The sequence below is a fragment of the Talpa occidentalis genome, unplaced genomic scaffold (assembly GCF_014898055.3).
Source record: "Talpa occidentalis isolate TD23 unplaced genomic scaffold, MPIMG_talOcc4v2.1 talOcc4.6, whole genome shotgun sequence".
NCBI lineage: Eukaryota > Metazoa > Chordata > Mammalia > Eulipotyphla > Talpidae > Talpa > Talpa occidentalis.
The window spans coordinates 43,957,327-43,984,159 of record NW_023604972.1 but is presented as its reverse complement, the minus strand read 5'-3'; the positions used below and the strand labels follow the sequence as shown (position 1 = coordinate 43,984,159).

General features: G+C 39.9%; 1 protein-coding gene and 1 pseudogene across 1 annotated transcript; both read right to left on the bottom strand.

Moving 5' to 3' along the window:
- Positions 1-12,517: 12,517 nt before the first annotated feature.
- On the bottom strand, positions 12,518-13,170 carry LOC119260334 (60S ribosomal protein L6-like; annotated as a pseudogene).
- Positions 13,171-16,577: 3,407 nt separating this feature from the next.
- THAP6 (THAP domain containing 6) lies at positions 16,578-26,806 on the bottom strand. Its single transcript, XM_037529456.2, has 5 exons — positions 26,662-26,806; positions 25,639-25,741; positions 24,274-24,481; positions 23,521-23,646; positions 16,578-17,184 (listed from the first exon to the last, which is right to left on the bottom strand). The coding sequence occupies exons 2-5, from the start codon at positions 25,716-25,718 to the stop codon at positions 16,930-16,932; spliced, it is 669 nt and encodes a 222-aa protein (XP_037385353.1). The 5' UTR covers positions 25,719-25,741; positions 26,662-26,806; the 3' UTR covers positions 16,578-16,929.
- Between the last annotated feature and the right edge of the window lie 27 nt (positions 26,807-26,833).

Below are 26,833 nucleotides of genomic sequence, written 5' to 3'. Positions count from 1 at the left end.
CATTCATTAGTGAATTTATTGGGTGCCCACTATGTGCCAGACATGATTCAGGAACTTGGGATACACCCATGAGCAAAAGTAGACAAATGTATCTGCCCTACTGCAGTTAACATTCTAATGAAGTAGAGATGATCATTAAACAATAAATATAGCAAAGGAGTAAATTATAGAATATATTAGAATATTCTGTAATAAGTGAATCCTCTCAGCCCTTCTCCTCCCGTGACTCTGGCCTACACCCTAGCTCCTGTATGCATAAATAAATCAATCTTTTTTTTTTTAAGTGTTATTTGAATCAGACTTGAGGAAGGTAGAGAAGTGATCCATGTGACTGTCAGGGAGAAGGGTATGGGACAGAGGGTGAAGCCAGTGCAAAGGCCCTGAGACTGAGGTAGGGTTGGTGACATGCAACAGCAGGAGGCAATTTATAGCAGAGAGTCAGGCAGAGTCAGGGGATAGTAAACAGTAGGCGCTAAAGTGAGGGAGGAATGCAGGGCCAGATCAGTGTTCTGAGTGAAATGGGAAACAACTTGGGGGATTTTGCGAACTGTGATGTGCTCTTACATTTCGAAACAACCACCCTGGTTACTGTAAGGATTGTTGAGGCATGCAAGAGTGGAAGCAGGCAGGAGGATGGTGACTCAAATTGGGATGGTAGCTGTGGAGGTGTGAGAAGCAGGGAAATTCTGAAGGTATTTTAAAAGTAGAGTTGACAGGATTTCCTGGTGAATTAGAAACAGTGGGTGAGAGATGAAGGAGAGTCATAAGTAACAATACCAAAGGTGTTTTTTTTTTTAAAGATTATTTATGCTTACAAGAGTTGGGGTACAGGCCAAAGATGCGGGAGGTGAGAGGATCCACCAGAGACAGAGTGAAGAACAGAACAGGCAGACTGACTGAAATACACTGCTGAGGGGAGCAGCAGGCAATACAGGAGAAGTCTGCAGCGTCATGTGGGCAGCTCCCTGACTGGGGATCGAACTCGTGCGGCAGTGGCTGCAGGTTGCTTCATAGTATGGTGCTTAACCCATTGTACCACCAGGGAGGCCCAACACCTAAGTTTTTTAGTCTGCGCTTTTGACTGCTGCTGTTGGGTGTGATCTGGTGGTGAGATTATGGTTGATTTAAATATTTTTTTTTTATTTTTTTGTCCATAAAGAAAAATTAGGAGAGTGAAAACACACTGATACTTTAGTGAGTAAATACAAAGCAACACTGTAACTTCAGACAAGTTATTAGTCTGCAGAGGGTTACTGGAAGTTACAGGACTAGAGAAGTGAGTTTTCAGGTTATCTTGCTTGTGACCTGTTTAGTGGTAGCCGGGACAGTCTTCTGTTCAGAGCAGCATTATCAGTGGGAAGAAAAGGAATGAGGTGAGTGAGGCGGTTTCTGTTGACCCATGAATCTGGGAGAACTGACTGTCCCTGTCTTACTATGGGTGACCCCTACTTTGAAGCCATGCTTTGTGTCTGTCCTTTCTATCTGGACTTTGAGACTCTTGATGGCAAGAACTGTAACTTAAAAAATTATTTATCTTTAATTGTGGCATAATAGACATAAAATGTACCATTTTAACCATTTTTAAGTGCAGGGAGGAAATGACTTTTGATTATAGTTGTAGCTTCAGTGCCTGGCACACAGAGGGCCAGTAGAGAGTTGTGGAATGCAAGAATAGACAAATGTCTGGGGATGGAGTAGGGAGCAAGTTCCTGTCATGGGGAAGGGAGTGTAAAGGTAAGAAGGTGATTTTATCCAGGGGCTCCAGCCCTCTGCCACATCCTGCTTTGTGAATCTGAACTAGAGCAATTTCAGGTCCTTTATTTTTCTGCTTCACTCATACCCTGATGATGGTTAACTTTATATGTCAACTTGGCTGGAAGAAGGTGCCCAGGTATTTGTTAAATATTATCCTGGAGCTTTCTGCGAAGATGCTTTTGGAATAGATTAACATTAAAATCATGGATTTTGAATAAAGCAGATTGTCTTTCATAAAACAGGTTGGGTCTCATCTAATCAGTTGAAGGTGCGGATAGACCAAAAAACTCCCTGGAGCAAGTGCAAAAGGGAATTCCGCCAGTAGACTCCCTTTGGACTTGCAGGACAGCCCCTTTCCTAGTTCTCCACTCTGCCAATCTTCACTGCAGATTTTGGACTTGCAAGTCTCCATAGTTTTGTGAACCGGTTCCCTTAAAATGGGTCCCTTCCCTATATTCATAAGCTATTGGAACTGTTTCTCTAGAGAATCCTAATGCACATACACCCATATTTTCTTTCATTTTGACGTATATTTCTTTCATTTTGACGTTTCTCTTTTGGTTAGTGTGCAAGCATTTCTGAAGACACTAAAGAAATCATATGCTTCTAGGTGGAAGGGATTTATACTAAATAAAATAAAGTAGAAGGAGACAACTGAATAATGCATGGTGTGAAATATAGACGAAACAAACAAAGGTTCAGATAAAGTCAACTTAAAAATTAATGCTTGAGGGGCCTCCCTGGTCATGCAAGGGGTTAAGACACAACCTATGAAGCTATCTGCAGCCATTGCAGCACAAGTTCGATCCCCAGCCAGGGAGCTACCCACATGGCACAGCAGACCTCTCCTGTCTATCTTGCTGCTCCCCTCAGCAGTGTATTTCAGTCAGTCTGCCTGTTCTGTTCCCCACTCTGTCTCTGGTGAATCCTCTCACCCCTCAAACCTCTGGCCTATACCCCAGCTCTTGTATGCATAAATAAATAAATCTTTTAAAAAAATAAAAAGTAATGCTTGAAAGCTGACTAAAAAACTAAAGCTTATAGAGAGGGAGCGGAAGTGGTGCGGACAAAGTGGGGAGGGAGCACAAGGGACTGCGGTGGTGGACTAATGGTGATTTGATGTGGATGCACTACCGTGACTGTGCCTGGAGGCCAGAAATCCTATACTTACAAAATGCTGAAAACAATGTCAAACAATAATACTTCAATAAATTAAAAAAAAATTCTTCTAAGTGGGAAACTATGTGTTTGTGAACAGTTAAGGGCACAGACAACTGCTCCTTGACTAGAGATGATGGGATGATTTTAGGAATTTTAGGCAGATTTGTGACATTGAACTTCCTCTAACTTTTTAAAAAGATGAAGTGAGGAGAGCAATCTCTCCCTGTCTCAGGAAAGTCTTCCAACAGGTGGCCGAACAACTGTATTTTGGGGATAATCTATAGTAACTTCCTTGCTTTGCTCCCTCATTCAGTATTCCTTTTGGTATTTTAGAAGTGCGTTTAGAATTTCAGGAAATTCATACTCTAAAGATAATGGATACAACGAAAATGGTTGTCGGCAAGTTGTCGGTTTTGGAAGTTCAGAGGGAGACAATATAAACTATCCTGTGTTGAAATGAAAGCAAGACCAGGAGAGGTAAAAACCAGCCATCAATCAGCATAAGACCAGCAATGCTTAAGAAGGTTGGACTGTTCTGTATGTCCATCTTGGCTTTTAAGGTCGTTCTCTAGGACTGCCTTTCACAGCCCCAGGAATCCACCAGATTGTCTACCTGGGGATGAATCAGCTGCCTCTTGCCTTGTCATCTCTACAGTCTTGTTGGGATGAAGGGTCTGTTTTGCTGCTAGGTCTTGAAGCAAAGGTGAGCTACAGTTAATGTCCAATGAGATGGTCTCCCACTGCAGAAACTGCTGACGCTGTCAAGAGAGGTATTCCCCTTACTTGGCCATGGTGAGTAACTGGGGAAGCTGCCTTTAGGGTGAGTCAGGATTAGATGTGTCAGGTAGTGTGGGGAGTAATGGGTTTTGGGCCTGTCCTCTGAGTCAAGCTGAGAGAGTAGCGGTTGTCTCTGGAGGTTGATCTCCTGGAGGCCTGGGGTAGCTCAGGGTTCTCTGACAGGACCAGGAACAGATGTTCCTTTGGGTGGGGCGGGGTGTCTGTTACTGGTGTTGACTTGAAGGTACAGATTTGTGGCAGCTTGGATAACATATGTGCAAAGGTTTTGGGCCTCTTCCACTGGAATTTCTCCTAAAGGGAATTTCAGGCACCTTCATCATATCTTCAGCTGCCCCATTTGTGATCAGGAGACCAAGGCCCAGGGAAATTTTCTAAAGTTATTCCAGTGATTTAAAAATGAAAAGGCAATGTGTAGGGTAAATGGTTTTCAGGCTTTTCTGCCCTCCACCATTAGGATTGCCCTGCCTGATGGGGCACCTGCAGTTGTTACATTGTTGTATTATTTACTTCTGTGGGCCATGGGAGGAGTATTGAGATAGTCACCAAAAGAAGCAGAAGCAGGAGAGAGAAGCAGGGAAAAGAAACCAGAGAAACCCAGAGTGAAGACTTGCTGGGGGCCTGGAGGCTGCTGGCCTCCTACCTCTCCCCACCCCTGCCTGCCGTGTACCTGTTTGCTACACTACATGTAAAGCTCAATAAAAGCCTGAGAAAGCCACCAAGGGCTCCAGGACTCTTCCTTTACATGTCCGGTCTGCTCGGAGCATAGAAACCTGCTCTGTGTCCCTTCCTGCCCATACACAATGGCATCCTGATGAGGCTCATAGTGATACTCACTCTGAGTGTGCCCTCCTTTATCATTGATTTGACAGCATCACACCAGAGGGATAAATCTGTTCTTATGCCTTCCCTGCCACCAATTAGCAATTAACAGGGAGATCTTGAATCAGTCATCCTTCCTGACCTTTAATTTCCTTATCTGTAAATATATCATTAACTGTATTCTAAACATTCCTGTTTAAATTATTATTATGTCTACATTAAGCCATTAAATGCTCAAAGCAACCCAATGAGGTATTACCATTATCTCCATTTTAAAGTTGAGCAAAGTGAGCACAGAGGTTAAGTTACGTGGCTAATGGCAGCACCAGGTAGTTTGACTCCAGAATTCTTTTTTTTTTTTTTTTAAAGATTTATGTATTTATGCATACAAGGACTGGGGTACAGGCCAGAGGTAGGGGGGGTGTGAGAGGATTCACCAGAGGCAGAGTGGGGAACAGGACAGGCAGATTGACTGAAATACACTGCTGAGGGGAGCAGCAGGCGAGACAGGAGAGGTCTGCACCAGCATGTGGGTAACTCCCTGGCCGGGGATCAAACTGGTGCTGCAGTGGCTGCAGATAGTTTCATAGTGCTGTGCTTAACCCCTTGAGCCACCAGGGAGGCCCCTCCAGAATTCTTAGTCACTGTGCTAGGTGTAGTCTCATAACCTAGAGTCAACTCGTCGCTGTAAAAGCCTTATGAATGTATCCTTAAAATTCACCATGTATTGTAGGACAAAAGACTTGGTTTGTTAAAAAAATTCTTTTTCAAAGCAAAATAAATAAAAATAGGCAGGAGAGGGAATTTATAGATTGAGTCTCATGAGATGTGTGAGTGTAGGGGCAGGAAGGGCACTGAGCAGGTTTCTGTGATCCACGCAGACGGATAAAGGAGAGCAGTGGAGCCCTCCGTGGCTTTCTCAGGTTTCTCATGCCACACATGCAGTGTGGCAAACAGGCACATAGCAGGCAGGGGTGCCAGGGTGGTGGCAGGCAGGAGGACTATTGGCAAGTCTTGACTCTGGTTTCTTTAAAAGTCACTTCTCTGGTTTCTTTTCTCCCCTTCTCTCTCTTGCCTCCTGTGCTTCTGCTTCTCTTCTGCTTCTCTCAGCAACTATCTCAATACTCCTCCCATGGCCCACAGAAGTAAACAAGACAGTTTGCAACCATATAACAACTGTGGGTACCCCATCAAACAGGACAATCCTAATGGTGGGAGGGAAGAAAAGCCTGAAAAACCATTTACCCTACAATGAGCCAGTTACAAAGACTGGACTTTATTTGGGTCTGGCTTCAACAGACAAATTGAAAAATGACAATTAGGGAAATGTGAACGCTGATGGTATTTAGTGATATCAAAGGATTATTGTAGGTGTGATAATGAATGGTTTTGTCAAAAAAAAAAGTGGCGTTCTAAAAAAACAACAACAACAATAACAACAACAAAAAGTGGAGTTCCTGATCTTTTGGGTACTGAAATATTTACAGATTGCATGTTGTCTGGGATTTACTTCAATATAATCAGAGGATGGGGAGAGAATGGAGGCGGTTAATAAAACAAGACTGTGCATGTTTATTGTCGAAGTTGGGTGACAATTGCATTTGAGTTTAATACACTGTCTATTTTTGTTCAGAATTTACAATTAGAGAAATTTTAAAAAGTCACCATGTATAAATTTTTGTTTCATTCTCTCAGAAATTTCAAAAGCACCCACGGATGCACCTCACAGGCCTAGTGGGGATGACAGATCAGGAGATGGGTGGGCGGGACATCATCTAGAAGTTTTACTTTTCAAAAGAAACTTATTTGGGGGTAACCCATAGTGCTTTTGCATACATACCTACTTATTCTGGACTGCATGGATGTGTGAGCCTAGGGATGAATTAATGTGAATGCATTTGGTCTGCAGTGAGTTGGAGAACCATTCTGTCACAAGATCAAGAATTTCTGGGTCAAATATGATAATGAAATGATCTTGAGCTTCCCAGTTAACCAAATTGTGCATTTAAGCCAGATTTCTACCATAATTTTAACAAGGACAAAAATACACAATTCCCCTTGTCTTGGTGGGTAAATGTTCATAAAGAGATTTATTAACTAAAGCCTTCACTCTTAAGCTGTGCTCCCAGAATATACCTTTCAGAGGCCACACACTACTCTGAGCTCCATTGCCATTGTTTTTGCTTGCCCAGTCCAGCAAATATCCCCTAATTTTTGAGTTCTGTCCGGGGAACCATTATTTCCCTAGTCTCTCAGCAACAGAATTGTCTGTAACTTATGCCTGCCAACCAATGTAAGGCAATCAATGCCATACTATGCCAGTTACAGCTCTGGGGTAGGCATGAACACAGAAATTGGTTTAGAGATGGGCACTGGACTCAAATCAAATCCAAATGAGTCCTAGGATTTTTGTATAAGTGACTGGAAAAGAGGCACACACTTTCCCTTTGAATTTAAAGTTGTAAACTGACATACTTACATAAAAGGAGAACCTGCTTGATAAAACAGAGAGGAGAGATATCAGACTCTGACAATATGATTAAATCATTGAATCCAGCCGTACCTGAAGCCATATACAGTGTTGTGCATGTGGTCTGCTCAAACTGATTCTGAAATATTGCTAACAGTCATGTAGTGGCAAATCACATACACAATAAAGATTCTGCCTGAAGCCAAATGTTGCTTGCTAAATGGAAAGAACTATTTAATTTTATACTCTTTTGATTTAGACTATAGATGTGGACATGGAGTAGAAAATTATGTCAGTTTCAGTGGTTGTACAAAGCATTAACAGAGATTAGCCCAAATCTTTTTGTCATTCCATGCATTCTTCCTGAGGGCTGAGGAAACCCAACCGACTAGACAGGCTCCTGTGCAGGTGAAGCCCATGGATTCTTGAATGTCTTGACTGTGTATGTGGTAAGGTGACTTCATCCTGAGTGTTCAGCTGCCTTGTCTGTGGCAATAGCGTCAGACAAATTCAGATTGTGGTAATGAGTAACTATGGGCTTTTCCCAGTGTCAAAGACTGAGTTCACATTTTATCTTTCAATTTTTAACTGACCCAAGTGGAGCTTCTGAGTGAAATGATTGAGTCTGGCCTTCAAATGTGAATATTCAATAGCAATTAAAAATTTAGTGAATCGGAAATCTCTTGGCCTGGTGTTGGAAATCACCGTTGACAACCATGTGTCTCTTTGTATGATGGGGAGACTATCATTATAGTAGCTGTGAGACCTTGGGCAAGTTATCTAACTTTTCTCTGTTTAATTTCCTCACCTGTAAAAGGAGAATAATAGTAATATCTACCCCAAAGATTTGCTGTGAGGTTAAATGAGTTAGTAACATTTAAGCACGTTGAATAGAGTGGGTACCTCTTAAATGTTAACTCTCATTATTACAGGAAAATAATTTCCAGTCTCAGACAAATATTTCCTCTAGAACCCGAGTATCTGAAACAAAACAAAGGCAGCAATATGAGGATCTATTAAGATTGTGGAAAGAGGGCCTCCCCGGTGGTGCAGTGGTTGAGCACTGGGCTGTGAAGCTGCCCGAAGCCTCTGCAGCGCCGGTTCGATTCCCGGCTGCTCTCCGGCCACCGGAGGAGGGTCCCACATGGCGCGCAGACCTTTCCTGCCTCCTGCTGCTCCCCTCAGCAGTGTACTTCAGTCCTCCTGCCTGCTCTGCTCCCCGCTCTGGCTCTGGTGAATTCTCTCACCCTCCTGCGCTTCTGACTGTACCCAGTGCTTGTATGTATGTATGTATCAATCAATAAATAAATCTTTAAAAAAAAAAAAAAAAAAGATTGTGGAAAGACAGATGAGGTGTGCAGCTTCTCAGATGTCAGTACTTTGAAGACATGTTTTTTAGTTTTCTGAGGTATCGAGTCAGTTGCAAAGCTGAATTGGTAGTCTCAACAGGAGATGGAGACTTCTCTTAGGTGACCAGTCATGGGCAAGTTAAAATCTTGTGACTGCATCTACCCAGACAGTAGTTTCTGTAAATCTTCTTTTTTTCTTAAAGATTTATTTATTTATGCATGCAAGATCTGGGGTGCAGGCCAGAAATGAGGGGGTGAGAGGATTCACGAGAGACAGAGTGGGGAGCAAAATAGGCAGATCTAAAATACACTGCTGAGGGGAGCAACAGGGGAGACAGAGAAGTCTGCTGAGCCCTGTGGGTCATATCCCTGGCCAGGGATCGAACTTGTGCTGCAGTGGCTGCAGATAGCTTCATAGTGCTGCCTCTCAACACCTTGTGCCTTGTTAATCTTAATACTTAAGTTGGCAAGGGTTTGAGAGAGTTCTTTGAAATATCCAGGTGTCACAAGATATGTTAGTAATCCATGGCTTGGATTTTCGTCAATGTCTCAACTGGACAATGTTTGTAATGTTAACAAGCAACTCCTGGTTTTTCAGCAATGAAATGATTTGGATTTAAATTTGTCTTGATTTAAATTCCTGTCTTGATATGAAAAAGCCTGTTGACAGAACTAAATACTGGTATAAGCCCCTTGACTTACCCATTCATCTGTGAAACACATTTTGGGCAGCACTAAGATTCTTTATGAAGTTGAATGAATAAATTAATGAATGAAAAACATATTTAAGATGAATTAAATAGCTTTGCAAAGTTGAGGAAAGGGATAGAGATTAAATAACATTTCCTCTTTCAGTGGGACAATGTTCCTTGCATGCTTTTGAGCTGTCACAGAGAGGGAAAGTTATTTAAGACACAAATTGCCTACTTGTCCCACTGTTATCTGTCCCACCATCATTTTATTTCCCATCAAACACATTTTCCCTTCTTGCTTTTTTTTACCTTTCTTATTATCTCTTTTTCCTATGCTTCTGGCATGGGATTTATAGATAAAAGGAAAACAAAATATGGAAAGCTCATTGTCTGATCTGTTTTTCACACCACTAAATACAATTATCAGCAGGTGTTATTGGATATTGTCTGCTTTGTAAATGCTCTGAGACATTCAATAACCTGACCCAGGTCCTCTATGCAATAAAGTGACAGGGTTGGGTATTGAATTTAAGTGTGTTTGGTTCTCTCCTCGGTGGTTTGGTCTTCCATTTTCACGTCCTAGGAGGGTGCTAACAGAATTTATGTCTTGGGATAGAGCTTTAAAAGTGCTGATACTAACACACTAATGCTCCATTTTGGAACTCTGAGATTCCATGAGTTTCATAGTCTTAGCACTTTAATCACAACAGTCCAGCCACACACCTGCTTCTTGTTTGTTATATACTCTTGTGTCCCTGTAGGCATAAAATGCCTTTATCTTATCATCTTTGGTGTAGGAGCTTTGAAAGCAATATACATCATGGGATATTATCACATTAAATGTTAGTTAGCCTATAAACTTCTTTATGTGCCTAAATATGAAATGAGGCTGAATGAGACTCACTGTAACTGTGCCACACTGTGGTATGAAATCTGTTGAGCATGATGTCATTGAATAAAGCAGTGGACAGTGAGGAGAAAGGCAGCAGGCAGGCCCTCCTCCTGAGAGGCCTACCGTGGTATCTCTGGATTATGATTTTTGGAACTTTGTACTAGTCTGTAACCTCCTTAGGTTCAGGAACTGGGTCTTTTATATATTGTTTCCCCAGTACCTGCCACAGTCACTGTTGCACAGTGCTTGGTACTTTAAACATGTGTGGAATTTGCTGAGTGTGTTAAGTTCTCAGCATTTCCTCAAAGTGCTATTACTAGTGCTCATTCTTGACCTCTTGTGGTTCTTTTTTTTTAATTTATTTAATTTATTTAATTTTTATTTTTTATTTTTATTATTTTTATTTTTATTTATTTTTTTAAATAATAAATTTTATTTTTATATTCCCCATACAATTGCAACCCCCCCATTCTGACCCCAATCCCTCCCCTCCCGCCCCCCACCCCCCAAAAAGTGTCTCTGGTTCATAGTTTTTTTGTTGATTTTGATTTTCATTTCTTTTTTTAAAGATTTTATTTATTTTTGCATAGAAGTACTGGGGTGTAGACCAGAGGTTCGTGCATGCACGCTTGTGTGTGTGTGTGTGTGTGTGTGTGTGTGTGTGTGTGTGTGAGAGAGAGAGAGAGAGAGAGAGAAAGAGAGAGAGAGAGAATTCACCAGAGACAGAGTGGGAAGCAGAACAGTTGGATTTATTGAAACATACTGCTGAGGGGAGCAGTGGGTGAGACAGGAGAGGTCTGCTGCGCCATACAGGTAGCTTCCTAGCCGGGGACTGAACTCAGACCACAGCTGGGATAGCTTGATAGTGCTGAGACTTAACCCCTAGGCCACCAGGGTAGCCCTCATGTGGGTCTTATATTATAAATTGTATCTGTCTCTGTTCTTAGGTTTCCTGGTCCTGATCTAACATTTTCTTCTTCCATTTCCACCTACCCAGCTCTTGCTTTGCATGGGCACAATCCGATGCTGCAGGGGGCATTGTTGCCCCAGCCAGATAGGATACTGACAAGCAGCTAAGAGAAAGGGCCTCACACCGTGGGGCTGAAGATCTGGCATCACTTTTCTTTTTGTTCTTGGTCATAGAGAGAGAAAAATTATATCAGAAAGTATGTTAGGCAATAAATTATATGTATCAGCATACTGTAAGTAAATAGCATGGAAAAATGTCTGTTTAGAAATTAGTTGTTGGGCAGTTTGGCCCACTTGACAATGGAAGATGGTTTGTTGTGCATGCCTGACAAGCAATCCAGCACAACAATTGTAGTCCTTCTTTTGCCTTCTCTTGAAGTTTCTTAGGAAAGTTTTTAAATGAAGTTGACTGTGTTAAGAAGTTTGTAGGTAGAAAAAGTTCTGATAGCTGAGCAGCAGCTGGTCTCCGGCTGAAGGCCATGTGAATAAAATAGTCTTTTGATGCAGGGGCTTTAGCTGATAGGGATGTACTGGCGGCTATCCACTGTCTTAGATAATTGTCTAGCTGAAATAATAAGTTTTAGTGTTAGGTCTGGTTTTTTATCTATTAACCTTGAAGGCTACCGTCTAGCTGGGACCCGTAGGAGCCAGTAGTCCATGGGAATAAAATACACTAATTGTTTCTGCTTTACACATGACAATGTATTTTTTTTTTTTCTGATTACTAAAAATGAATAAATAAAGACCTGCTGAGTCTCTAGGCAGAAGATACTAGCACCTCACCAAGTGTCAGTGTCTCCTCATTCTACCTCATCCCCTTCCCCTCAGCCCTTTCGTTTTCGCCGACGCATCTCATCCTTTCAGGAACCCCTGACATGACATTTTGCCGGAGGCTGGTCCCCGGCAGGCACAATCCTATGATCAGAAGCCTAGCTTGTAGAAAATTGAGGGGTGTGGAGTTAGGGTATATGATTCTTTTTCTTGAGCATCTCTCCAAAAGGGAGACGTGGCAGTTGTTAGACTATGTTAAAATGAAATTTGGGGAAGCAGTGTGACAGACCATGGCAGAGAAGGCAGGCAAAGGTGGCAATGATAGCTCAGGCCCCATCTGGACTGGCCTCCAGGTGTAGGAAGCTGCCAGAGTAATAATGATCTCTCACATTTCCTTTTTAATGGATCAGTTATTTAATTATGTTGTGAGGTTACATTCCACTTGTGAGAGCAAGCACAGATTAGAGGCAGCCCTGGAGATGGGGGTCAGCTTTAATTTTTGGCAGACTTCGTGAGTCCACAGCTTTCTGTTCAATCTTTTTAAAAAAGATTTATTTATTTATGCATACAAAAACTAGGATACAGGCCAGAGGTGTGGGGGTGAGAAGATTCACCAGAGACAGAGCAGGACAGGCAGACTGACTGAAATACACTGCTGAGGGGAGCAGCGGGCGAGACAGGAGACGTCTGCTGCGCCATGTGGGTCACCTCCCTGGCTGGGGCTTGAACTCATGCTGCAGTGACAGCAAATAGCTTCATAGTGCTGAGTCTTAACCCCTTGTGCCACCAGGGAAGCCCCTTTCTGTTCAGTTTTGTGTAGCTCTGTCATCTCGCATTTCTTTCACTGTGTTGAAGATCTAAACTTTCTGGTGTTGGGGCTCACATAGCTTTTTGAAGTGAGATATTTTGGGATTTTCACACCACTGATATCAATTTGGGTAGAGATGGTGACAGATTTCTGGTGTGTTCTATGTAGAGGAACTTGATTGAGGGCAGAGGTCTGAGCCACTGCTCAGTTTCTTCAGGAACCACCCTCCTGTCTCTGTAGCACCAGACAGGGATGGTCACAATGGCCCCCAGAGCAATGCCAGCTGTTTTCTCACATGCCGAATGAAGGGATTTCTGCTGTGGCTCAACAGCTTTCAAGGCACAGCATCAATAGGACAGCATGCAGGCATTTTTTGAAATTTAACCTCTTGGATACTGTCATTCTTTCACCATTAGCTGGTTTTCTGACAGTACAAGAACACTTCTTTCAATCCTAGATTTAGCTGCTGAGTAAGTCTTACATAAAACTGTTCTGGAATACATAGCAGATCAGGAATATCTACCAATTCATCTGACTAGAATGGGGTCTTGCTATAGTGGGGTTTCCCTTTCTAAGGTATTTTGGCCTTGAGATTTATGCCTCCTAACCTTGCCAGCAGCATCAGACATTCTGGCTTCAGGTTTCTTTTCCTCAGTAGCTGGCTTCTCAGCTTTTTAACCTGCCATCTTGCAAGATGGGAAAGAGCCCTCTCAGACTATCAAATATCACTTTCTTTCAATTAATCCCATGGGGGAGCCAACCATACCTCTGACTTTCCTAGGGATAGAGTGTTCCTTCCTTTGGGCAGAGTTATTAGGGCTTCTATAAACATCAAATTGAAAAGCTGTCTACTGGGGAACCTCACTGTCCAAGGTTTTACTGGGGGCAGGTCATGCAGGTACCCTTTACCTAACATATTCCCAAATTCCAAGCGCCTGGAAGGAAACAGGTGTCCAGCATAAAACACACTGTTTCTACACAGTTTAGGCACAATGAGCGAGCCTCTTATCAGTTAGGGACTAGTGGGACCTCTCCTAGAATCCAAGTTTCTTGATGCCTGTTAAGAGCCAAACTCGCAAGCAGATCTTTCTAAGGATAGCAGTCTAAGGCCTGTTATGTAAACACCTTTTATTCATATCAAGCCAGCTTCTGATTTTTCTGTGGTGTTGGCTAAGGTATCACCTTAGCCAGGATGCAAGACTGGTGGTCCCCATCATATTTCTATTTGATTGATCACTCTGGCCCCTGAAAAATGTTGACACATCCTGCAGGATCAGAGTAGACTACGGCAAAATCCACCAAGTAGGAACCCTGATTATAGCTGCTGTGCCAGATTATAGCTTGCTTTGCTAGAACAGATTAACATGGCTATGGATATAAGGTACGTGACCACTGATCTGGTGTGTGCTGATTTTTCCATCTCTGTAAGAAAATAGGACTATAGACAGTTCACAATCACATGGAACAAACATGTTACACTCTTGCTTCAGTTCTATAACTGAAAGTGACCTAGACCAGACAGACATTCTACAGACAATTTCTTTGTTCACTATATTGATGGATGGTATTGATCCAATGAGATAAGCAAGATTTGACTAGTAAATTTGAGGCCTTGCGGGTAACTCAGAGGGTGAAATAAAACCCATGAAATTCTGGGCCGGCCACATCAGCAGAATTTTGTGGGAGTGTCGAGTGGTGAGGAACATGGTAGGCCATCCCCTATGAAGTAAATGATAAATGATTATGACTTGCATTTCCCACAAGGAAGAAGGAAACACAATGCTTTAACAGACTATCTCTTTGGCTTCTGAAAGAAGTGTATTTCACACTAAGTATACTATTCTCAATAATGCAATTGGCCATATTTAAGGCTGCCAGTTTTCAGTGAAGCCCCAAACAGCTTCCAAGGTAGGCCTTATTGTGGTGAAAATAAGCCTGCCACTTGGGTCACCTAAGTTAGCAGGCCCTATGATAGTAGCTATGGTAGAGAGGAAACATGAGGAAGACATTAAAGCAAAACCACCACATACTCTTTTGTTTCTCTGCTCATTTTATTGAATAACTGAATGTATAAAACCACATACAGCACATCAGTGAAAAAATACTTTATTTTTCAAGTATAAAGGATTCCTAACCCCCAATTATTTCTGTAATAATTTAATTAAAACTAAACATATCTTTTGATACATTTCACCTTTTCTCAAATTAAAGACAATGGTATAATTGTGATCATCTTTAGTAACCAAATTCTATTTCCAGAGATTTAAACTTGATATGGAGAAAAATGTCACATTAAGTCCTTCATACCTGGTTTGGTGCTGAGGTTGGCCTTGGCTGCTTGAGGAATCTCTGAAGGGGAACTGGTTTTGCTCTGCACGGGGTTTTGCTCTTCCTTGGCTAAGCTGGAATCTCTGGGAACAGAGGACTGAGGTATACACTGTGTTCAGGCATTTGTTAGAGGTGGAGGTGGGGAAGATCCTATATTTCTTATGTCAGATTTCTACTGGCAATCATTTCTCCATTAGAATAAAGAGCAGACAGAAAACTCTGGGCCCTTGAGAATATCAATATTTTGCCCACAGTTACCTATCTCTCAGGCAGGGGAACTAAGGCTGAGGTCATTGTGAACACAAGTAGTAAACTGATTGTGGCAACTATGAGAGTGGCAGAAACTAGGGCTTGAGTCTTAGGACGGTTTCCCAGGTTTCATTTATTCTAAGCAGCCAGTACAGAGCTAATATTTGGATATACTATGTTTGGATGTGTTCTCGTATTTGCAGGACACATTGATTTTAATTTTTATACTGAAAAGTAGAGTAAGGGGGAAAAAGTCTGCATCTCTACCACAGTATCTCCATAAAATCTAAGTGCACACCCAAACTTTCCATTAAAGTGCCCATTATCAATTAAAAATTAAATAACTAAAATAAATAACGGGTAGCTAATGAACTTTTTTTTAAGATAGTAAAAAGATATGACCAGTGATTCCTTCTTAGTGTAATGCTGACCTCTCAAATATGAGTAAAATCCCACTTTGAGGGAAGGTTTGGAATCCTACATCAAAATATAACATGGATAAAAATATAAAATTCTTAAATATAAAAAAATTTTAAGCCATCATATTCTTACTGATAGTAATATAATATAAATGATAATCAAATTTAAGCACAAAATACAGTTCCTTTCTAGTTAGCACATTGAGATAATAGGTACTGAAATTCTACTTACTAAGGCATAGAAATCTGAATGAGGTTTGTATATATACATGTGTATTGAAGTGGAACTTTGGCGTTGGGTTAAGAAATTTTTACTCTAATTGATAAGATGACTGAATTGTTTTTACTAAGAAATTAGGAGAAAAGCTAAATTTCTCTCACTTGGATCAACAAACAGCTAAGAGTTCTATTTCTGTATATTCAGTATGCGCCTACTCTAATGGCTGTTTTACTTATGTTTTTTGCTAAATAAAAAATTTTGGACAGTAATCTATTCTAATTAGAGGAAAATATTGTAATCCTTTCTCCAATTCCTATTTCAAGTAGAAGAGCCACATCCTTATTTTTAAAAGTTTCTTCTATATTTTTAAAAAATGTCATCAATATTACTTTCTGTAAAATACAAAGCAGCATTAAAAATATTCAGCTAGTACTTGCATTCAGGGATTAAAAATACACCTTTCTGATGAAGTAAGTCATGAGACAATGTTTGGAATAACTGTCAGGCCAAATAAGCATGGAAAATCAGATTTATGACCCTCTAAGAATCTTTTAAAGCTATACTGGTTTACATCAAAGGACTCCCTGGTGAGGAGGAGCGATGTAATGCAGAGGAAAACTAAGACCTCATCAAGGTCTTTTTAACTTGATTCTGAGGAACTTTAAAAGGCAATAGATCTGCACCAAGTGTCATTCTCACGGTCAGCACTACACAATGTCTTGTAAAAAGATCTTTTTGTATTATTGGTAAGAAAAGCAGCCTGGATGGGGTTCAAGATGGACATATAACTGAATTCTACTTTATTGTAAAATACATTAAAGTACAATTCAATGGACTTAACATAAAGCACATGTAAGGTACTTCCTTGAAAAAAAATCTGATGCTGCTGAAGAAGTGTTCATTTCCTAGGACTACAGCTTAATGTGGCTGATTTGATATCATTTCCTTAGTCTTGTGGACTTTTCTTGAGCCTTTAACATCCTTTAATACAATAGTGACTAGCACTAATTTAGGTCTATAAAAACATAATTGTCACAAGTCACACAAAAACATGATAGACTAGAACAAATTTCTACACATCTTCAAAAGAGTCTTTGGATAACTACAGTGCATAATGCTCCAGAGGATCCAAACAAGTATCTGAAATGGATAGTATTTAATGATGATAAATGAAAATAAGTTTCTAAAAAGTTATACCAATGTCATTTAAGGTAGTACGTGAACTTATTTCATGAAATATAGTCTCGTTCTATGCTCTCCTGACAACATTCCCAACAGAAAGTTTCCAGTCTATTTGCTGTTTCTTGGCTGATGAGACAGTCATCTTTTAACTCCCTGATTGTCTTCCTCAGTGACTTTTGGAAACGTTTTTCTCGGTCTAAAACATTCTGCAGACTTTTCTTGGTATCCTCTAGCTCGCTGATCACGTGATCTAATTTATGTTTAAGTTTCTTTGGACTGTCCATTACACTGTAGCTATGTTCCTAAAAACATAAACACCAAGTTATTAGACAGACAAGTACTTAGATAAAAGCTTATACCTAGGCTTTCTTTGTTCCTCCTTTAAGGTGCTTAGGGATCTTTAAGTTGGTGATACTAAGAATGTTCAAAGAACATAGAAAGAAGATAGGGATGGAAACTATATGGCTTTTGTTTAGGCATAGGAAAGAAACCTTGCTTGCTATGACTATACAGGTTTTGTTCCCTGAGAGTGGAGCCGCTAAGTTTATCTTACCTTACAAACACAGACTTAAACTTTCAAGTGAGTTACTCAATTTTATTTATTTTTTATTTTTTTTTAAAAAAGATTTATTTATTTATTTATACAAGCACTGGGTACAGTCAGAAGCGCAGGAGGGTGAGAGAATTCACTAGAGCCAGAGCGGAGAGTAGAACAGGCAGAGTGACGAAGTACACTGCTGAGGGGAGCAGCGGGCGACAGGAGAGGTCTGCGTGCCATGTGGGACCCTTGCCCGTGGCCGGGGATCGAACCGGTGCTGCAAAGGCTGTGGGCAGCTTCGCAGCCCAGTGCTCAACCGCGGCACCACCGGGGAGGCCTTGAATTACTCAATTTTAATAAATATTTCAGTTGATAAGGAATGACAGCCAAAGAGCACTGGAGCAGAGCCTCAGGCTGGGTATTCTAGATTTAGAGAGGATTCTGATTTTGGAATTTTAAAGTGATAATTTAAGTTTTCTCAATACTTACTATGATTATGTGTAAGTTTGCTGGGTATACTATTTTTCATTCAAAACAGGGAGAATAACACTGACAAGGTAAAACTATTTTGAAAAGCTGTTATTTAGTATTAAAATTAGTGAAGAGGATTTTTGCTTCCAGTCAAGATGAAGTAATAGATTGGAATGACCCCATCTAAAAAAAACCAATACACGGTCAGAACCTCACTGAGTAGTGACACTTCAGATAGCTTGGTACACATGTCATAACAGCTCAGAAGAAAAGTTGAGGTAGAAAAAGAAACAATGAAGAAATCAAGTCAAAAATTTCCAAGTTTGATGAAAGCTATAAACTCACAGGTAAAGAAGAAGCTTAAGAAATCCCAAGTATAAGAAACATTAAGAAAATTAAACTAAGGTACATCATAAACATATTGAAAGCCTTTGGAAAAGTTCCTAAAAGCAAAGGAAAAAAGAAATGCTAAGTACAAAGGATCAAGTATGACAGTAGGCTTTTCATTAGAAATAATCCAGGCAGTTGAGCGCAGCGCTGTGAAGCTGTCCGTAGCCTCTGCAGTGCGTGTTCGGTCCTGGCAGGCCGGGGAGATACCCACATGGTACAGCAGAACTCTCCTGTCTTGCCTGCAGCTCCCCTCAGTGGCGTATTTCAGTTAGTCTGCCTGTTCTGTTCCCCGCTCTGTCTCTGGTGAATCCTCTTACCCTCCCGCACATCTGGCCTGTACCCCAGTTCTTATATAAATAAATAAATCTTTAAAAAAAAGGAAATAATGCATGTGAGAATACAGTGGCACAGTATCTTTCAAGAACTAAAGCCAAAAGCCAAATAATAAAATCCTAAAACTATCAACCTAGAATGTTAAGATTTAGTGAAAATATTTTTAAAAAATGAAGACTAAATAACTTCTCAAATACATACTAAAAGGATTTATCACCAGCACAGTTGCAATATAAGGAAAGTTAAAGCCAGTCCTTCAGACAAAATAATGCCAGATGGAACCAAAGACTTACACAAAGACATGAAAATCCCAGATAATGGCAACTACAATGGTATGTGCAAGTTTGTTTTTTTTTTAAATTATTTAAACTTGTTTGAAAGATAATTTACTGTTTTAGCAAAAATAGCAACAATGTGGTATGGGGTTTATAATGTGTAAATATGAAATGTATTAATAGTGGTAGCAGAAAGGGTGGGACAGGAGAAAGAAAAGTATATTATTGTAACATTTTTACTACCTGTGAAGTAGCATAATGTCACCTGGATATAGCCTGTGATAAATTAAAGATGCCTGTTATAAATCCAAAAGCAACTGCAAAACTAAAACAAAGCTAAGAGCCCCCAAAAGGTAGAAATGCTGCCTACAAAGAAAGAAAAAATACTGAAAAGATAAAAAGGTTGAAAGTGAGAGTGAAAAAAGATAAACCAACATAACACTAATAAAAAGTGAGTTAGAGTGTGTATACTGCCATCAGACAAAGTAGATTTCAGAGAAAACAACATAACCATGGATGCAGGGGTCCATTTCTTAAGGACAGAGGGGCTAATTTATCAAGACAGAGCAAACCAAGTATTTAGTACCTACTTACAGTGCTGAAAAATATAACATATAATATCTGACAACTGCACACAAAGCATTAGCTATTCTATATTACAAGCCTCAATAAATTTAAAAGCATGGGCTTCCCTAGTGGTGCAAAGGGTTAAGTCTCAGTACTCTGAAGTTATCTGCAGCCACTGCAGCATGAGTTCAATCCCTGGCCAGGGAGGTGACCCACATGGTGCAAACCCACATGGCACAACCTCTCGTCTTGCCAGTTGCTCCCCTCAGCAGTGCATTTCAGTCAATCCGCCTGTTCTGCTCCCCACTCTGTCTCTGGTAAATCCTCTTATTCTCCCAAACCTCTAGCCTACACCTCAGCTCTTGTATGCATAAATAAAATAAATATTAAATTTTTTAAAAAGCATTCAAGCCAAGCATTGTTTATTCTCTGTCCACTTTAGGATTAAATAAAAAATGAATGATGGAAAGCTATCTGGAAAATTCCCCAACATTTGAAAACAACATGGCACATTTCTAAGTTTTCATGAGTGGAAGAACAAATCAAAATGAAATTTAGAAGTATTTTCAACTAAATGGAAATGAAAGCATAACATTTAATTTCAGAAATAGAACTAATGCAGTACCCCAGTAGAAATTAATATCACCAACTGCCTACATTATTAGAAAAAAGTAAGCAAATTTTGCTGAAGACAGTAAAAGAAAATGATAAATACGAGAGAAAGCAGTAAAGTAGAAAACAAAAATAACAACAAAAGCAAGAGAACAAATTAAAGCTAATTCTTTGACAAGATCAATAAAATTAGTAAAACTCTAGCGGACTGAGCAGCAGAGAAACAAATTACCAACAGTAGATATGGAAGAGACAATTTTACTACAGAGTTTAAAGATACTAAAACAGTAATAAGAAAATGTTATGAACAATTTAAGCTAATAAACTTGACAACTGAGATGAAATAGACAAATCTTCTGTAAGATATAAAATAACTTGGGCCTCCCCGGTGGCGCAGCGGTTGAGTGCTGGGTTGCAAAGCTCCCCGCAGCCTCTGCAGCGCCGGTTCGATCCCCAGCTGCTCCCGGCCACTGGAGGAGGGTCCCACATGGCGCGCAGACCTCTCCTGCCGCCCGCTGCTCCCCTCAGCAGTGTACTCCGGTCCTTCTGCCTGTTCTGTTCCCCGCTCTGGCTCTGGTGAATTCTCTCACCCTCCCGCACTTCTGACTGTACCCAGTGCTTGTATAAATAAATAAATAAAATAAAATAAAAATAAATCTTTAAAAAAAAATTTAAAAAAATATATAAAAGAACTTTCCCACAAAGAAAATTACTTGTCCTGCTAGTTTTACTAGGAATCTACCAAATATTTATAGAACAAATAATACCAATACTATTTAAACTCTTCCAGAAAATCAGAAAAGGAAACAATATTTTTCAAACCATTCTTTGAGGTCAGCTCTATTCTAATATAAACCCAGACAAAGACATAAGAAAGAAAACTATAGGTGAATATCCCTCTTGAACATACAAGGAAAGACTATAAACAAAACTTTAGTATCTAATCCAATAATGTGGAAAAGGGTAAATACATCACAAAGAAGTAGGGTTTATTCCAGGAATGCAATGTTGGTTTACATTAAAAGACCAGCCGATATATAAGTCATATCGATAAAGTAAAATTAAGAAAAACTATATGATCTCTCTAAATAGGTACAGAAAATGCATTTGACAAAACTAACATTCTCTCTTTTTTTGGTATAGCAAATACATTGTTATTTTCTTTTGTGAAAATAAACAACTGGGAATTTATGTTGATTAAAAAAAATCCCATAAGGCCTCCCTGGTGGCGCAGTGGTTGAGCACTGGGTTGCAAAGCTGCCCGCAGCCTCTGCAGCGCCGGTTTGATCCACAGCCACCGGGTGAGGGTCCACATGGCGCGCAGACCTCTCCTGCCGCCCGCTGCTCCCCTCAGCAGTGTACTTCGTCAGTCTGCCTGCTCTGCTCTCCGCTCTGACTCTAGTGAATTCTCTGACCCTCCCACGCTTCTGACTGTACCCAGTGCTTGTATAAATAAATGAATAAATCTTAAAAAAAAAAATCCCATAAAAACAAAAGGAAATACACACAGAAAAAACATGTGAAGTAATGGGTGGAGAAGAGAGGAGAGTCATTCTTTGGAACTTCGGCAGACTGTGCTAGCACTGACCCAGGAGGTAAGAGTGAGACTTAAGAGTCAGGTCCCAGCTACTACTTTGGGACCATGAAGATCTTAATTGCTAAGTAGGTAGAACACAGATTTCTTGATGAGTAAGTAGCAGGCACCCTGAGTTCCTTTCAGTGTGTGGAAGCACCACTTCAGAGTGCCTCTGCCCCACTGAGACCTGGAGGCTGGCAGGTTAGGACTCACTGAGGAAAATGGGAGTTGGTAGAAATAAATCGGGCAGAGGTGGCTTTTCTTATGGTGCTAGATTTATAATGGGCACAGGACGAAGAAAATGAAGGCAAAGAACTCATAGAGTTGAGAAGAGGAGGAAAAACACAGGTGGGGTAAAAACAAATGTGCATTTCTGATTTAAAAAAAACTCTCAGCAAAGTAGGAATAGAAGTGCATTTCATCAACATGATAAAGGGAATTTACAAAAAAACCTACAATTAGTATCATATTTAATAATGAAAGACTGAATGCCTTTCTCCTAAAATCAGGAGCAAGGCATCAATAGATTTTAGTAAGTCTATTCAACAGGGCCCTGGAGGTTCAATGCAGTGCAATAAAACAAGAAAAAGAAATAGAAATGAAAGGCACCCACACTGCAAAGGAAGACTAAAACTACCTTTAATGACAGACAACATAGTTATTCATGTGGGAAATTTGATAGCCTCTACCAAGAAGCCTTTAAAATTAATTATGTGAGTTTTATAAGTTTGCAAAATGTTAAATCAATCTACAAAAATTGATCAAGTTTCTATATACCAGCAGTAAATAAAACAATACCATTTATAATAGAACAGAAATATAAAATATTTAGGGATAAATCTGACAAATGAAGTGAAAGACTTTCACAATGAAAACTATCAAACATTGCTGGGAGATGTTAAAAGTATAAAGAAGTGAAAAGATCTATTGAGTTCATGGTTAAAAGACTTAAAATAGTCTTACTAAGATGTCAATTCTTCACAAATAGATCTGTAGTTTCAATACAATCCCAATCAAAATTTCACAGGAGTTTTTGTAGAAACTGTTACAAACTGGTTCTAAAATTCATGTAAGAGTATAAAGAACCTAGAATATAAAAAAACAACTCTGAAAAAGAATGAAGTTGGAAGACTAACACTGCCTGATTACAAGAATATAAAACTATAGTAATTAAAATAATAAGATAGATCTGGATTCCAATGAGATGAATAAATAAATATAAGCTAGAATATTCGTTATGTGTATGACTATTGTTCAAGAAAAACATAAAGGCTTAACCATATTTTAGGCATTAGGTATTTCAGGTATTAGATATTTCAATATTAGAAGATATGGTACCTAAAGGGAGGAATTAATTATTGTATTTTCTTGGTAGGAATATCTTTGTAAAATTATTCTTTGAATTAAATATGTAACTGAAGGGTTAACTGTCTTTACATTGTTATTGCATTTATACAAACTATAATGGCCCTGGAAAGCAATATTATTTTTGGATATTACGTATTAGAAAAAATCTGATACACCTAAACCCCTAGTTTGATCTTAATAGAGAGAACACATTCATGTTAAAATACCAACATTAGGGCCTTCCTGGTGGTGCAGGGGTTAAAGTCTTAGCACTATCAAGTTATCACCAGCCTCTGTGGCATGAGTTCAACCCCAGGGAGCTAACCCACATAGTACAGCACACCTCTTCTGTCTTGCCTGCTGCTCCCCTCAGTAGTGTATTTCAGTAGATCTGCCTGTTCTGCTCCCCACTCTGTCTCTAGTGAATCCTCTCACCCCATGCACCTCTGTCCTAGCTCTTGTATGCATACATAAATAAAAAAAGAAATAAATCTAAAAAAGAAATACCAATATTAGGAACCTTACTTACAAAAATAAGCTGGGATTGGAATTCTTCAGTGCACGAGGAAGCACCAACAAGCTGGTGATTGTGGTTTGTGACGGGAAGAGTTTTGAGAGTGAAGTTTGTTCTACAATGAAGCTTTTCTCTTTTTCCCTGTTGAGAACAATTAATTAACAACGCATAACAATTATTGTAGATACTTCTGTTCTTTCTTAAGTTTTTATTACTTTTAAACTTGTTTAGTAAAATTAATGCAACTTTTTTTCCATAGGAAAGCACATAATTCAATTAGCATTTATTTATATAATCTTGTTCAGAATTTACTAAAATTCCTTTATTTTCTTTTTCTAGCCTTTTCTCACCTTTCCTTCTCTAATTCTTACCTCCTTTTTCCCTCTGTCTTTTTGCTCCAACCTAAGCTTTAAACATGAATATGTGACTATAGTTTGGTCTGGTAGGGGCTCTGCTGTTGACTCCTGCTCCAGTGTGAGAGGACTGTCAACTTGGAACTCCAGTTTAAGCCTTTTATGCTAACTTCCAATTTTTAGACCACAAATCTTCAGTTACGTTAAATCCTAAAGTTACAGTCCACTTCACCAACCCTTAGTAATGTATAAATATTTCTGTGTGTCTATTGGTAAAATATTTCTACAAATTACGAAGTTGAAGCAGCAATTTAAAATTTAATAAATCAAAGGACTTCAAATGAATATGGTTAAAGTTTTTCAATAGTCCCATGAAAAGTGAGTAATAATGGTAAGCAGTGCTTTGTAAACATACCTGTAAGTGAGATGGGAAATCAAAGATAGAAGGTATGACTCCAGGTTTCAGTTTAATATTTGGAGCACTTCTGTCAAAATCTGTCTTCTTAAAGTGCCTTGAACACAACACATCTCCTTTTTTGGGCTCCCAAATGCCTGCAGCATTCACATCAAGTCTTTTCATTGCTAATACCCATTTTCTTTTGACATTTTCATCTGTGGGGAATCTAGAAAAAATACAAAATTTTCTTGAAAACTAAACACTATTGACATATACTTGAATTAAGGCTGTGACTAAATTGATTCCTTAATTAGTTTATTAGTCTTGGGAATGAGAATATTCAGGAAACCATCATGAATCATGCTTTCATAACTTTGTTTTAATAGTTGAATTTTTATACCAATCATGCTATAGACATATGGCACTCTTTTTGATTTTTCTCATACTGAAGAAAAGTTTCAATGGATATTTAACAACTTACAGTAAGATCCACAATAGAAAGTTTTTTCATCTATAGATGATGAAGACTACTATTTGGGCCTTTACCTATATAAACTGATATCTAGAACCTATCCCACATGAATACAGTCCATTGTACTTTCATTTTTCTGTCAGTATCAGAAATTTCTCAGTACTGCATTTAACACATAACAGTTCTGTAAGAGTTTAATGAATGACTGCAGAAAATAGCTTCCACTTGGAGTTCTGGAGATGAGGACTACTTTGGAGGCCAATAACTCTACCTTTTCCAATTTTTCAAGCTGTTTTAAATCCTTCTCGTGGAATAAGGTAGAGCACACATACTCATTTGATTCCCTCATACCTAGCAAAGTAGTTAGGCGATCTTTCTCTAGCACATGGTTCAGCGCCTGGTACAAAAAACAGCAAAATAAACCTAGCAAATGAATAATTTCAGACCTATTATCCTGTCTTTCCTTTGCTGTCAGAAGAACTGCTAAAATACTAAATTATGATCACCTTAATTGATCTGCATTATAGCCAAAGGCCTCTTGTAATTTCTATTTTTTCTTTACCATCTAAGCTTGATCTATTTCTAAATAGAAAGGACATCATTTATTTGTGTAAATATCCTTTCTCCCCTCAGACTGTAAATTCAGACTTCTTTGAAGGTGTTAAAATGCAAAGTAAAAAATATTAGCAAAAATGAACTTTATGATATTATTGCTAACCAGATGGATACTTTGGCAGGTGTCTCAAATGTCTAAACTAAATCATAAAAGTACTACTGTCACTCAAATTTAACTAAAAAAGTTATTTAAAAAGGACATGGGGACTAAAGGTCAAAATTTGAAGGTTTACGTAGACTATCTTCAGCTTTTTCCAACAGTCAAAGTACTTGGCTTAACTACAGCAAAATCTTACACGTGAAATGTCAGTCCTTTTAACTTGGAATTTGGCAAACATCGAGAAGCGCATCCAATGGCCGAGCAACATTTCACCATGATTTTAGCGACTCATAACAGAACTGAAAAAAATTAAAATGGTAAGAGTTAGTAACGTTAAAGCTACCGGGAACATACTGACATTTCCCAGTATGTTTTAGGTTACATGAAACAATGCTGGAAACCCAGAGGCAAATATTTTCTTCCATCAACTTCAGCTTTGTTCATAGTGTTTTCCAAGGGCTTGGCTCTTTAATAAAGTTAGTTATACATATTGTGTATGCCGAAGCACCCGATTTTAATTTTGCAGCCTTGTACATTTCCCTCCACCACTTCTGACAGGCAACAGGCTCCTGTGCCAAAAAGTGCTTGGCACACAAACTCCTACTGATCTTTCATCTCAAATGTTGAGTCCCCAGGGAAACACTCCTTGACAGTCAGACTGAGTGGGAGCTCCTCTAGTATTATGGCTTGTAGAACAAGCACTTCTTCCCAGCACTTCTCAAATTGTAATGTAATCTTACATTTACTACAGTGATTCTCTGATCCATGTGTTTCTTTCCCACCACTCGACGAGGGTATGGTGGGAGTGAGGAGTGTGTGCTTTTGCTCATTTCTGGTCCCTACATCTTAGCTGGCCACTGGCACATGGCAAATATTAACGCATATTATGAAACTAAGATGAGCAAGTCAAGGCGAAACGGAGTAAGGAAGAAGCATCTCGAGACGCCCCTGGGCTCAGCAGCAGCAGCAGCAGCAGCCGCAGAGCGCGCGGGGACCATCTCCGAGCAGAAGTCGAGCCGAGCTCCGCCCCGTCCTCCAGGCACCGGCCGCCGCAGGGAGAGGGAGGGGCCGCCCTGTCACAGGTGCGGATGCGGCCAGGTAGCGGCCCTTCTGGGGCCTCCGGACGTCTCCGCGCAGCGGCGATCCTGCTCGCTCCGAACCACGCTGAGGGCTTGGGCGGGTAATGATGGAGATACAAGAGCAACCTAAGAGTTATTACCGTTAGCAGCGAAGACAGCCAGTAACATCGACGACAGAGACTGCGTCGGCCTCCACTTCCGCCCCGTAGCCCCGGAAACCGGAAATCCGGCTGCCCCGGGTCACGTGCTCGGCCGCCATATTGGCCCCGGGAGCGGCTTCGGCCGGAAGGGGGGGTGCGAGAGCGCGCTGCT